Source organism: Triplophysa dalaica, chromosome 17, assembly GCF_015846415.1.
Source record: "Triplophysa dalaica isolate WHDGS20190420 chromosome 17, ASM1584641v1, whole genome shotgun sequence".
Lineage (NCBI taxonomy): Eukaryota > Metazoa > Chordata > Actinopteri > Cypriniformes > Nemacheilidae > Triplophysa > Triplophysa dalaica.
In genome coordinates, this window is record NC_079558.1 from 8,622,399 (window position 1) to 8,636,728 (window position 14,330).

General features: G+C 37.6%; 1 protein-coding gene across 3 annotated transcripts in view; it reads left to right on the top strand.

Moving 5' to 3' along the window:
• thrab (thyroid hormone receptor alpha b) overlaps positions 1-14,330 on the top strand; it is a 127,658-nt gene that overhangs the window by 97,899 nt on the left and 15,429 nt on the right. For 2 of the 3 annotated variants that reach the window (XM_056770525.1, XM_056770523.1), the window contains 4 exons: positions 4,616-4,677; positions 7,535-7,635; positions 8,575-8,722; positions 9,961-10,166. In XM_056770525.1, coding sequence (XP_056626503.1) covers positions 4,662-4,677; positions 7,535-7,635; positions 8,575-8,722; positions 9,961-10,166 — 471 coding nt within the window. In that variant the 5' untranslated portion in view covers positions 4,616-4,661. Of the gene's footprint in view, positions 1-1,164; positions 1,242-4,615; positions 4,678-7,534; positions 7,636-8,574; positions 8,723-9,960; positions 10,167-14,330 lie in introns of those variants that run through there. The other variant, XM_056770524.1, reaches the window with a different exon arrangement.

Sequence of the window (14,330 nt, forward strand, 5' to 3'; positions counted from 1 at the left end):
GTCTTTCTGAGAGAGCACGTGGCTTTTGTTCTGACATTAGCTGGGAACTGCCAGATCACATTTAGACAGGGTCTAAAATAAGCTCTCATAAAGCTGGCAGAGAAGAGAGAGAGAGCGCGAGAGACACAGTGGGAGGGAAAGCAGCACAACACAATTGAGGGATTTAGAAGGAAGGAAATGCAGGATGGAGCGGCTCCAAAACTTCTCTTTGCATAAGAGAGAGCCGTCTGACAGCTCCTAAGACTCTCAGCTGTCTGCCACTCAAGTTGGGGCATTCTTCACTGTCGATTCTATAAGGAATAGGCCATCAAAAAAAATGAATTCTGTAATTATTCTGCATGAGTTTCTTTCTTTTATGGAAGACTAAAGATGTTATTTTTGGCCACTGTTCTTGTTGCCATTTTGCAGGCTCAATTCAATTTAAATGATTTTTTTTATTCCTCATTAACCTTCATCCTATAAAGTGTTTTTGAAAATAGCAAGAATTTAATATGGTTAAACAATCGCAAAATCTGGATTTTGTGCCGGGCGTCATTATCTCATTGTCAGTTCAACATAATTGGAATTTATTTTATTCGACCCTAACTGGGATTGCAAACACATGTACCAAAGTCTTAGTTCATGGTCTAGCACACATACCTTTTTTTGCATTTCCAACACTGAGAAACGTGACTCAATTAACCCAAAAACTTTCACTGATTTGGAAGAAGAATATCTGTATAAAAATAACACCGAGATTTTGGCAAGTAAAGGTGAAAAGAGATAACAGAACCGGCCGGCTTGTTTAGGGTGGCAGGGTTGCTTTATCATGCCAGTCGTCCAATCTATCCATCTTTCACTCTTAACCCCGGATTACCACTCGCAAGAAGGATCACGGCACCCAATCGCAGGCCACAGGAGGGATTAAGAGCGAGAGAGTGAGAGAGTCTCTCACAAGGGATTCTTAGAAAAATTTGTAAAGAGGAGTCAGGTGAAATTCTGTTGCCGAGTCAGAGAGACAGCGAGCAGGGGCCAAAATAAAAAGAGGGAGTGTTGCAGAACGAAAGCAACCGAGAGAGAGTGACGGAGAGAGAGAGAGTGCACTTATGCAAGAGAATATCAAAGTGAATCCCGTCATGCTCATCTAGCTCGGGTGGTTCATGCGGCAAACTCTGTTAATGTGGTAAAGAGCAGAAATCGAGAGAATCTTATGAACGGTTCGCCTTCACCATGCACATCCTCCAATCTCATTGTGTCATCAGGTAAGACTCTTCTCTTCACACCTGTGTCATCTGGTGAATTTGCCTCTGATGGTTATATACCTGCAGGTTCTTGTTTGTGAAGAAGCTAGTTTAGTGGTTTTTCACATTTGGGTGCTTTGTGAAGTGTGAAACAGCTTTGATTTTTGTATGATAAATCGTGTATGGTGATGTGCTGTGTGAATGTAATAAGAAATGGTAGACCTCCTTTCAGTACTATCAGATCGGACATATTGTGAAACGCATGTATGTCGCTTTGTATGCTAAGTGATATCTGCTTATTCCCAGCTCATATCGCGTTGTAACTGCAACAGCTTTTCTCGCTTAATGGGAAAGTTGTGTAGCACATCCATTTGGATCCGGAATAATTGATGTCTTGTGTGGAGAGCATGGAACAACTTGGCTATTATTTATGTATTTGTTAGATTTTTTCCTCTCTCATCCATTTCTGACTAGCTGGCATCCTCTAACGTTTATTTATAGCGAATGTCAGGGAAAAAACTGTTTGTATCTGCCTTCACCAACGTGTTTACATAAAAAATTTACAGCAACTATGCTTAATGACCCGACAATATGTATTTCATATAAAAGGCACATTTGATCAGGTCCTAAATCATTTCAGCAAAACCTGCTTGGCACCCACAGTATTTTACAGTTTGGATTTAAACTGGTTGTGGGCGTTGATGTTTGCACTTTTAAAAAGACGATTAGAATCTAAAATCAACATGATTAATAATAAATCTGATTTAGGAATATATCTGGTCCCTTTTAAAAGAAATGGGCAGGATTTTTGGATTCTTCTCTGTATGTGCTGTGATGGAGATGGTTGTTAAATGATTCTTTGTTTCAGTATTGATTACTCCAGATCAAAAGCACTTGTGGAGGTCAGGATGCCCTCCGCGCTGCCTGTTTGAAATGTTAGTTGTATAAATGAATGAAAAAATGATCAAAAAGAAATAAGATACTTGCAGAGAGTTGTTTATTCTCTTTTGTTTGGGTTTGTTTGCGTGAAACTTTGGTCTGTGAAAGGAGCTGATCCGGATGATTGACAGTTTTATCGCTAAATCCATCAGTGACAGTAACTGTGACGAAGACAGCGGGGCTTTAGAGTGACATTTTCGTCTGCCTGAGAGCGCTAGAGAATGAGAAACACTTAGTCTAGAGGCTCCCGTGTCCTGGCAGAACCTCTGTCACACATATTAAATGACATTCAGAGATGACGTTCCGCCACAGCTGCAGAATCAATATGGCGAATGACAAAAACGACGTGACAGGCGGAAGAAGCCACTAGCTGCCGCCAGTATTAGCCTTTAAACCTTTTTTATAATGTTGCCCCCATGGTTTTGAACAAAGATCGCCATTTGTGTGTTTAAGTATGACATAGCAATAGCTTCAGGGGCATGACCCTTCATCCCATGACCCATCACATGAACCTTGTTTTGTGTTCTCCTTGTAGTTACCAGAAGATTCAATCAATTAAGAAAAGCACTCGGTTAGAACAAAAGAGAGATCTTTGGAGATGTTTTGAAGGGATAGGATGGACAAATCAATTAGAAATTAAGAAACAATAGCAACTTATATGGTTTGTACCAGTTACTTTGTAATGATATTATGATATTCTAAACTTCAAAAATGTTATAGTGTTAATTAGAGATGACCAATTGTATTGATGTATTTATTGACAGGCGTTTGATCAAAATGCTTGTTTTATTAGCAAACATTTTTCTCAAAATAATAAACTATAGTTTGCCATTTAATGTATCCAATCCATGTTCAATGCAAATGATTTGCTGATGCAGCAGTAAACTATACCTTAATGCATGTGTTTGTTGAACTTTGCTAATTGAAAACATGACCAAAACAGTAATTCCTTTATGGGTAAATGTTGTAATAAGTAAGCAACTAAGAAATAACAGAATCGAAACCAAAATGTTTGTCAAAATCAGAATCTGACAAAAAAGCTTATTGGTGCATAACTGCTTATATTAGTAATATGAACTCTTAATATAAATATATAAATATCGTACAGTAATATAAATCCATTAATATAAACCGTAAATGCTGTTCCATATTTTTTTTTGTTTAAACTTGAAGTCGTATCTTTACATTAAAATATGTTTGCACCATATTATTCAGTACCATGGTATACTGTATATCAAACTACCATAGTAGCATTAGATACCGTTACAGTGTCTTGCCCCCCCTCAGTAGTTTTTATAATGAAGGCTGTTATGCAATCTGCAAGATGTTCCAGTATTTTTTATTTATGTCATGAGCCTTTCTCAACCTTGCTGTTCCTGAATTTTTGCATTGTATTGAAAGCTTTAAATCAGCTTTTTGCACAGAAATAACCGTCTTCTTGATGTATATTTTAAGACTCTAGCATTAGCAGCAGTTAAGACTCCAAAGGCTCTGCCTGCATTATATTGGGGCAATCTGTTACATAACTCTGCTCCCTTTCTCCTAGTGAAGCACTATGCCAACTAACCCTTTAATCACAGCCAGACTTGATGTTTATAGAGTCACTTTACTGCTGGATGCTTGCTGTTATTCGTTGAAGGACTATTAAACTATTAACTAATAAAGTCGCCCATGAAATCAAAGACGATCATTCTAATTGTTTTTCACTGAGGTGAAATATTTATTATAAAATATTTATCCGTGCACATCATTATTTAAAAAAAAATTTCACTTGTAATCTTTGATCAAAGACATTAACCTCCTCCGCCTCTCGAAACGCCCTCTCTTCAATTCTGGTCACGAGGAATGGCCAGAAGTCGTTTCAATCGGGTATACGTCACGATATGCAAAAAAAGACAACCGCTACTTCTGTTTCATGAGACTTTAAACGTACAGCAGTGTATAATACTTAAAATATCAAGATGAATGCTTGAGCCACAATATCTGAAATAATTTTCTGCTTTTTTTCTATAAAATAAAACAAATGATAACCCTGTGTGTGGGCAGATTTAACTCGTATTGAAAAATACAATCGGTCACAATTACTTTAAAGTGCTCTTTTTTCCAAGTGTTACTAGAATATCTCATGGGATACAAAGCAACTTAAGGTACGTTCAAGGTTCTATATCACGTCATGTGTTAAGGAACAATTCACCCAGGTCACTAACCAGATGCGAACCCGTGTGTCGGGGCCACCCACACCAGCACTTTAGTGCAACTCCCACAGTTGCTTGCATTTCGGATTTAGTTTTTTGTGGTTTCACGCCTGGAAATCAAGATGACTCAGAGTTGAATGTGCATTCGTTAAATTATAAAATGGTTCTACGCGGACTTCTAGACATCTCATGTATAGCAATAAATGTACATCTCTGTGGTATATACTAATGGAAATCTTCTCTCTATCTCATTATTTTCAGGTGGCTCGATGGCCCGAAAAGGAAGAGAAAGAACAGCCAGTGTTCGATGAAGAGCATGTCGGGTAAGAAGCCTCTTGCAACAGCTCACAAAGTCATCGCTGCTGTTGCTTAGATCTGCAGCAGTATGCCCCCCCAACCCCCCTGTACTTTTATAACCCATCTCTCATTGCACATTTCTGAGAAACACACAGGAAACCCGGAGGGAGAAGAAGGTTTTTAGTTACCCCGTGATGCTCCTCACATCAACTCTAGCTTTGATATTTAGCTGGATAGGCTTGTTATGGTTTGTCGCTAGATGTATTTAATATATGACATGGGGGAATGTTGTCACAAGGTCTATACAATATCTCAGTCAGGTTTTGGGTTTCAAAGTAAAATGTGTGTTTTCTTTAGTAGTAGATTTGTATGTTTGAGAGTCCCATAAAGTAGAATGTATTTGTGAATTCTATTCTCCAAACTAAAACCTCCAGCATCATGGTTTTGCTGTAGATGTTTGGTAAAGAAGTAAATGCATTCATGGCAGTAGCCAGGGTTTGAAAATTAGTGAGCTCTGGGTTGGGGTGTCAATAATTATACATAATATTACCAGTAAATGCTTTAAAATGGGCCTCAAACCAACGACAGTCCGGTATGGGAGACGGGCGCTCCAACGATAAGGCTAAGCGTCTGTCGCTAGAGCAACCCTTGAAGTTGGGGAGTCAGGTTTACTTGCACAGCTCTCTCTCTCGCTGGCCTCCTTTACAGCATTTCAACAATTCTGTTTTGGGGAAAATATTTTATGTCTAAGCTTGACAATGGCATGCTGTGAGATCATGCGTCGAAAAACATGGCCAAAATAAAAACATGCGATAAAAACACTATATTAACTTCCTAAAGTCTGTCATTACTTGAAAACGGGTATCCAAGTGTGTCATTACGGGTATGGAGTCTCCATGCACGCACTTGCACCTGTACAACTCTTTTAATGGGATGACGCTGACAGCCTGTGAAATAAATCCATCTTTTACACCACAGACAATAAACAACTGTATAGACTGAATTATATACATGTAACGCAGAAACTCAGAAGAGTTTTAAACTGTGGATATTCATTCAGAGCTTCACATTTAATTTTTTTAACATGAAAAAATTACAGATGTCAGGAACTCGGTGACGTCATAGCTGGCTAATTCCATGAATTATAAGCATAATACCATTAGGCCTATATCAAGAGTCAACAACTTCATGAACTATGTTCTCAGTTCAAGTTTTTTTAGGTCAGGGACATACTTTTTAAAGGGCCAATGTGACTTGTCTTGTGTTTTTGATGTTATAAATTATGCAATTTATAAATTATCTTATTTACTGGCTTAGACAATGGTTTGTTTTTTAAAACATTTGTCCAAGCCAAGACCTTAGGGTAGGCTGTCCTTACAGAATGTAGTGAAAAAGAGCCAACCTTCTGCTCGCCCCATCCTTCCAGGACTATGAAACAACAGTCTGGTTCAGATAAATCTGCACAGTGTGTTCAACCTCATTTAAAAAAATTGATATCCTTTGATATCCCAGAAATACACTTTCCATAAACCTTAATCTAAACCTTATACTCAGAAGTTATATTGCTTTATTTTTATGCACTTCCCAATGTACCCTTGGATGCATAATGCCATCACCTCGGGTGTTTCTTTTATTTTTTATTTTCAAATTACTTTTTCGCTTCGCATCCAAGTCTGTAATGTTTAGCCAGTTGGTTTAGTTCATGATATAAAGCGCAGAAATTCTTCTAAAATCTTTGCGGAGAAAATAAGAAAAATACTTGCAGAAACCAAGGTTACTGAGAAATTGGGCGGTCAGTGTTAAGCTCTTCAGCCGTCAGGTCCTCTGGATGCTTCTCTTTACCGAGTCCTGATTCGCTCGTTCCTGCATCTCTGATGTTTTTTCTTTGCTTACTTCATGCCAACAGCAGCTCAAAAAGCCAGACCTACCCGAACAAACTCTTAGGTTTCTTGCTGTATGGTATTCTTACGCTGGTGCTTTTTGTGATCAGAATTGGGGGATAACTCGGTAAGAACACGTCAGGTCCAAGAAAAATAGCCCCCCATCAATTAAAGGCACACACAAAGAGTTTGAATGTCCTGCACTTTATCTTCCATCCTGTCTCACCTCGGCAGCCTTGTTTCAAAAGCATTTAATTTTGGACAAACTGTTCACTTTTTTACTTTTTTAACAGCACTCTGAAAGTCTATGAGCTTATCACCTAAAATAGCATATTTTGCCGACTTTACAAATTATTCAATTTTATTATAACGCTGATTTATTATGATTAGGTTCAATCTGATTTTAAATGTGGAATGATGTCGATTTTGCCTTTCAAAACATTTTTTTTAAATCTATTTTATGAACTGTGACATCGATGCTGTCCTTCTGAAACAGTCTCTCCCTATGGTAGTCAGTGGTGGCCAAGAACTGTGTGGTTAAAAGAATTCTTCCCAATATTTGTCTCTGTATTAAACAGAACAAAGAAATTTGGCAATACTTTACTTAGAGCCTTTATGCATAATGCATTACAAAGGGTTATTAAAGGGCATGATGCATTATAATTGTTTATAATGTGGGTTGTATTACATTAAATGTTGTTTTAAAGAATTATAACCAAATAATAAAAGCTAAGTGTATTGAATTTATATTTTAATGTATCAATTTAGTTACAATTATTTATGACAGAGACACACTACAATTCACAATAAGGTGTATTACAAGGCGTAATTAATACATTTAAACTAGTTTTATAGTGCATTATAAATATATGCTTTAATTAAAGTGTTACTAGCTAAGTGTTACCAACTCAAGGGTGAGTAAATTATAGAATTTTTATTTTTGGGTAAACTGTCCCTTTAAATGTCGATACGGACGTATTAATAAGAGTTTTCTGCATTGTAGGGTATATCCCCAGCTACCTGGAGAAGGATGAGCCGTGTGTGGTGTGTGGGGACAAAGCAACCGGCTATCACTACCGCTGTATCACCTGTGAAGGTTGCAAGGTACGACATATCTGCTATTATGTGTATATAGCGACATCTGTTAACACGTACAACTGCCTCACACAAATAAGGATATGTTCACACACCAGACTTTTTGTCAGGGTCGTGGTGTGAAGCTGGTCTGATCTGTTCAGCAGTACATTGTGTTCTCGACTGCACGGCTTAGAGAACCTTAAGTCTGTCAAAGCACAAGCTGAAAAACACTCCATCATCATTCATCTTATTCACTGTGTGTGTGTCTGTTTGTAAGCGGAGTGAGATTTCTTTGCAGCTCCTATCCAAACAGGCACAATTGAAAAGCAAACTGGAGAACTTACAGTCTCACCATTGCATTGACTGCAAAAAATAAAATCATAAAATAACACCACAAATATTGTGTACAGTAAGAATAGTTAAGTGACGCGACGTCACGTGACATGTCGTGACTTGTGGCGAAGTATGGTGTCCCGTACTCAGAATTTCTGCACACACCCAGTAATGAGTACACACACACCCAGGGCAGTTGGGGGCTCGCTCAAGGGTCTCGCCTCAGTCTTGGTATTGAAGCTGGAAGAGAGCGCTGGTCATTCACTCCCCCACAGCAAACTGGTTTAATCTGATCATTTTAAATTGTATCGTTTTCAAAGAAAATTTGCTGAATTATGATTTTATGACTCTTGTTTTAAAGATCATAACATTTTGTTAGATATATGATACAACATATAACAGAAAAACTGTTTTGCCAATACATAATCTGTAAAAGTGTATTAATCTTATTTTAAGATGTTTAGATATTTATACTGGAGAAACAAAGAAAAAACACTTTTTTACAATTTTGGAACATTTTCAATAAATACCCAAAAATAGCTATAAAAATAGCTCATTGTAAATATCAAGTCAGATATCTGGGTTTTGAAAGAGACCTCATCTCATTCTCATTTTATCATCTTTCCCTTTCAGGGATTTTTCAGGCGCACAATCCAGAAGAACCTCCACCCATCTTACTCCTGTAAATACGATGGCTGCTGCATCATCGACAAGATCACCCGGAACCAATGCCAGCTGTGTCGCTTTAAGAAATGCATCGACGTGGGGATGGCAATGGATCGTGAGTGACCCCACACAAACTCATTCAAATACCATACAAAGTCACTGAACATGCAAACACACATGCAGAACTAAACACATGAAGTCTGGACATGTGTTTAGATCAGAGGTTCAGTTTCAAACATGGGTGTGACCTTGTAGACTTAGGTTACCGAGCTCAGTCCTAAACCATCATTGTGTTTTACTGTACCACATTTAACCTCCAGGATTTAATCGACACAGAAGTGAATGCGGAATGATGCGTACGCCTCTACACGAGCATTCAGCATTCATAATCGAACCAAAGAAAATCTATTCAAGCAAACACACATACTTACATAACAGGTTATTGGCTCACAAATGCAGCCCTGCTCTTGCATACACAAATTCATGTTGACAGCCAATGTAAATGAATTTTATGCAAACTGAAAGGCTCTGTCTGGGCTTCCCCCTCCACATGATCATGCACCACACACATATGTAGAGCACATGCTCAACCCAAACCACAGTCCTGATTTTACCGAACCTGTTGTAATGCTTTATGTCTCTTGATCAGAGTTGAAGTCTGAAGTACGAGTATGAAACTCCTTTTTCCAAAGCAGGAATCAAACTGTCCTTGCTCTTATATGTACAGCAGTGTTCCGAAGGATTATAAATGGTTCACTGAACACAAAATGGTTCAGTGATTCGTGAAACGCTTTTTTATGTATTGGACTAGGGAGATCCAGGGCAGGTATATAGTGGGTGTAACATTAAGTAATTGTTAAGTAAAAGTAACCAACAGACACTTTAAATAGAGTTTAAATATGGTTTAAAGTTACCCGTTATGTGTTTGTTTTCATCTAATGAATGTTTTAACTGTAAAAGAAAAAAACCTTGACAAACTATGTGATTTGAAAGATCATTCGATATTGAATTATATATGAAGCTTTAACATATTAAGGCTAATATATTAAACTTTAAATAGCAATGTTTTTTTATGTGTTGGGAACTTAAAAACACAAAAATTAAAAGGCCTTTCGTCTCCAAGTGTATGTTTTTCATATAATAATTTGTGCAAATAATTAAAAACGCTTTACTTTTAGATATGCTATTTTCAGGCTTGCACTCAAAAAGGGGCGGGGCTTCACCGTTAAAAATTAGAAGATCCATCCCCGCACCCCTGTTAATGTAATGTTCTTATTCGTCTCATCTCAAACCATTCTGTGTTTCTATATTATAGAAATATCAAATAAATCTCCCTCTCTTTTATTGGAATAGTGGTTCTGGACGATTCCAAACGGGTTGCGAAGAGACGTCTCATTGAGGAGAACCGTGAAAAGAGGAAGAAGGAGGAGATAGTGAAGTCTTTGCAGAATCGGCCAGAACCCAGCAGCTCAGAGTGGGATCTGATTCGCATGGTGACAGAAGCTCACCGTCATACCAACGCACAGGGCTCTCACTGGAAACAGAAGCGCAAGTTCCTGGTAAGGAGCACAGCATGCATTGACTATATGATGTCAGGTCAGTTTTTTCTGGGGAAAAACCACGCTCACCCTAAAGGGATAGTTCAACCAAAAAATGAAAATGCTTTCCTCATTTACTCATCCTCATGACATTCCAAACCTGTATGACTTTCTTTTTTCTGAGATATTTTCAAGAATGATGATAACCGAACAACAGCTGTACCCATTAACTTTAAAGGTCAAGTCAATGGTGCCTCACCTAAACTGTTTGTTTTCCTAAATTCTTAAAAATATACAATATGTTTTTCCTACTATGGTTGTCAATGGTGCCCCAGAAATCTCAGTTGTTATAATTTTTTCAAATATCTTTGTGTTCAACCAAACAAAGACATTTATTCAGGATGAGGATGAGTCATTTTTGGGTGAACTATCCCTTTCACTTTCAACAGTAGTATTTAAAAGGTTTTAATATGCCATTGTATCTAAAAAATGAATTCACAAAAAATAATCTTATAACATGACTATAAATATGTACACAGCTGGAAAACGACGGCATACTGTATGTTGCAAAACATTGTTGATTTATTTACAACCGTGTCACACACACAGATGAGCTAGCAGATGATTCATTTCTGTGTACTTATTTTTTCAGAAGCAATTCACCTGTCAGTCATGTAGTCTTTATAAAAAGGTGACCTAAAAATATAAGGAACATAGGCTAAAAATAGCAATGAATAAAAAATACAATAAAAAACGTTTCTAATGTCTCCCAAGCTTTCAAATGCTCAAAGCATTAAATTCCACATAAGAATGTTAAAAGCAAATGTGCTGAGCTGTCCGAATGTGATCTGCGATGTTCGATTTACCTTTGTGGACGATGCAAAAAGAGCAAAAACTAGATATGCTGTTTTCAGCTCATCTTTCAAAAAAACGCTTTTCCATCTCTGTAATTGAGAAACATATGCAAACAGATACATAATCTACAATGACATTGAAGATATTTGAAATCAGTGAGCCTTAGAGCAGAAACCAGGATATATTTTCTATTCTTTAGTGAGAACACACTTTAAAAACTGGAAAATCCGGTTTCCTTAATGTGTACATGTTTACAGTATCTCTGTCTGCCTGATGTCTCTCTTACAATGTCTTTTGTCATACAGTTTACACTAACTATATTTTCTACCTTTCCTGTCTGTCAGTCTGCTCACAGCAGTTAATTTAAGCTTAGCGCATCTTTGTGATCGAGTCTGTCAACATGGCTTAGCATTTGTTTACACAGCTTTTCGATCAAAGTAATGAGTGACAATACGATCCTTCACAACACAAGACATGGCATTCTGTTGTGACCAGGCAACTGAGAGCGTTCAGGTGTGTGTCACTGACAGATATTATAGAAATGCAGTGCTGTCAGACAGGGCCTTTGTGGATATGTCTCTATTTATGGACAGTTATAATCTCTGTGCAGTGACAGCAACAGGACAATAAACCACCCGCTGCCTGACAGGAAACAGGAAGAGAGAATTCAAAATTGAGTTCAGGAGTGACACACAAATTGTGAACTACTTGCATTTGGAGTATTTTCGGCGATAGGGGCGGGGCAAGTCTTATTGAGTGTAATCTGTCGTCATTTTTATCAACCTCATGCTTTTCAAAACCTGTTTAGGACTCTGTTTTCAGTGGTAGACATGCACAAAAAAAAGATTTTGAGCAATGTGGGTTTTGTGTTCGTACTGTGGAAGTTAATGAGGGCCAGTTTTTATTTGGTTAACATTTTGATAAATATCTTCTTTTGTTTTCTTCAGGAGAAAGAAAGTCACACAAGTTTGTAATAACAGGACAGTGAATAAGTTATTATTCAGTGTAAAATGACTAAAATTCATATTAAATTCATGAGAACGGCGAGCGAATCTCATCCCAAAGTGTTCTCGCCACTTTCTAAACCATTAGGAGCGCTATCAAAGCCCGGACACGCACCAATCAAAATACTCCACTCACGTTAGCCGCTGTGACCATCGGCCAGATGGGACGAAGAAACCAATTCCTCTTCACCAGAGAACGGAGAGAACCTATAAAACGGGCCATAAAGAATCCAGCCTGTTTAACCTTTACTATCTAGATATTACTCCAATAACACGGCGAGACAGGGACCACGCATGACCCCGAAACCTCTCTCTCCATGTAAACATGCTCCCTGTTCAACAGGGGCCAACTTCAGAACTCTTTGGCGATGTGTCAAGCCAAGTTGGATCGTGTCCAAGGTCTGTGCGACCCCACTACCTCCTGGAGCAAGAGAGAAATCCACCAGCGCGGCATAGTTAAAACAGTCCCGTCAGCCTGGGACAGTGCAGTGTAAACACAAACACACAGATCTTAAACGTCAGCAGAAGTACCTCAGAGGCATATTCTGAAACGCAGAGCAGATTCTTTTCTGTTTTATTTACCGGTTTGTTATAACCTCTCTGTGCGGTCTGCGCTGTAAATTTGCATCGGTATATTTCCTACTGAAGCTTTCCATAAGCTTTAGAGCTAATAAACACTAATATTAAAAAGAGTAATTGTTCTAACAACCGGTTTCTCTGAGGTAGAGCGTACCAAGTGAAAGTCGAGCCCTGCGCTGTGTCTCAGTCTCTGAAGAGTGAATCGTGGTCAGATATAAACAGTGTATAAGGCCTGGGCCGCACTTTTATGTGTGCTTTTTTGCCTTCATTTCAGTGTTTTTGTTTGTTTGTTTGATCCGGAACAAAGATATAGATTTGATTGCAATGTTTGAAACTTTGGGAACTATCACACATGTGCAGCAGGGAGGTTTTCTCAGAAGTTAGGTTTAGGGTACGGCCTCCTCAGAGAAAATAAGCCCAGAAGATAATGGTTGTGAAAAGATTTATAAATATAGAATATATATACAAAAAAGTGTAAAAAATTTAGGGTCACTTGACTGCTTTTCATGATCTTGAAAACGTAAAGGGCATATTTGAGTGTGTTATACAGGGAAAATGCCTTATTAATACCCATGAATTTATTACATGACTTGGACTATGTTATGAAGAATAATGAGTCAATATCAGCCCAGAATAAATGTGATAAAATGACAAGAGAACATTTATTGAAAGGTTTGTTTCTAAGGTGCTAAAGTAAAGCATTGTTTTGGTTTGAATTTATTTTGATCACTTCATAAATACTACGTCTTACTCAATAGTTTTTAATGTGTTTAAGGAGTTACCATAAATATCTTTATATTTTTATCTTGTTGTATTCTTTTCTTTTTATACTTAGATAACCTGTGTATTGAAGGCCTTTTTTATTGTATTGTGTTATGGTATCTGTTTACTGGACGCTTCTTTCACCAAAACAAATTCCTTCTTGTGTGTAAACATACTTAGCAATTAAGCTCTTTCTGATTTCTGATTCTAAATGTAAAACTTAAAGGGATAGTTCACCCAAAAATGAAAATTCTGTCATGAATCACTAACTCTCTAGCAACTGACATTTCTGGGGCACAAATGACGACCATAGTAGACAAATATTTAAATGGTAGTCAATGATGCCTCAGAACTTTTTGCTTTCCTAAATTCCTCGTTAGATCTTCTGTTGTTTTAAACTACGACGGCGTTTTAGTGCCACGTTAAAAATAAAATAAATCCAAGATTTCTAGGATAAAGTCGAAATGTATCGAGGATAAAGTCGAAATGTTTCGAGGATAAAGTGGAAATGTTTCGAGGATAAAGTGGAAATGTTTCGAGGATAAAGTGGAAATGTTTCGAGGATAAAGTGGAAATGTTTCGAGGATAAAGTCGTAATGTTTCGAGGATAAAGTCGTAATGTTTCGAGGATAAAGTGGAAATGTTTCGAGGATAAAGTGGAAATGTTTTGAGGATAAAGTGGAAATGTTTCGAGGATAAAGTCGTAATGTTTCGAGGATAAAGTCGTAATGTTTCGAGGATAAAGTGGAAATGTTTCGAGGATAAAGTCGTAATGTTTCGAGGATAAAGTCGTAATGTTTTGAGGATAAAGTGGAAATGTTTCGAGGATAAAGTCGTAATGTTTCGAGGATAAAGTCGTAATGTTTCGAGGATAAAGTGGAAATGTTTCGAGGATAAAGTGGAAATGTTTTGAGGATAAAGTGGAAATGTTTCGAGGATAAAGTGGAAATGTTTCGAGGATAAAGTGGAAATGTTTCGAGGATAA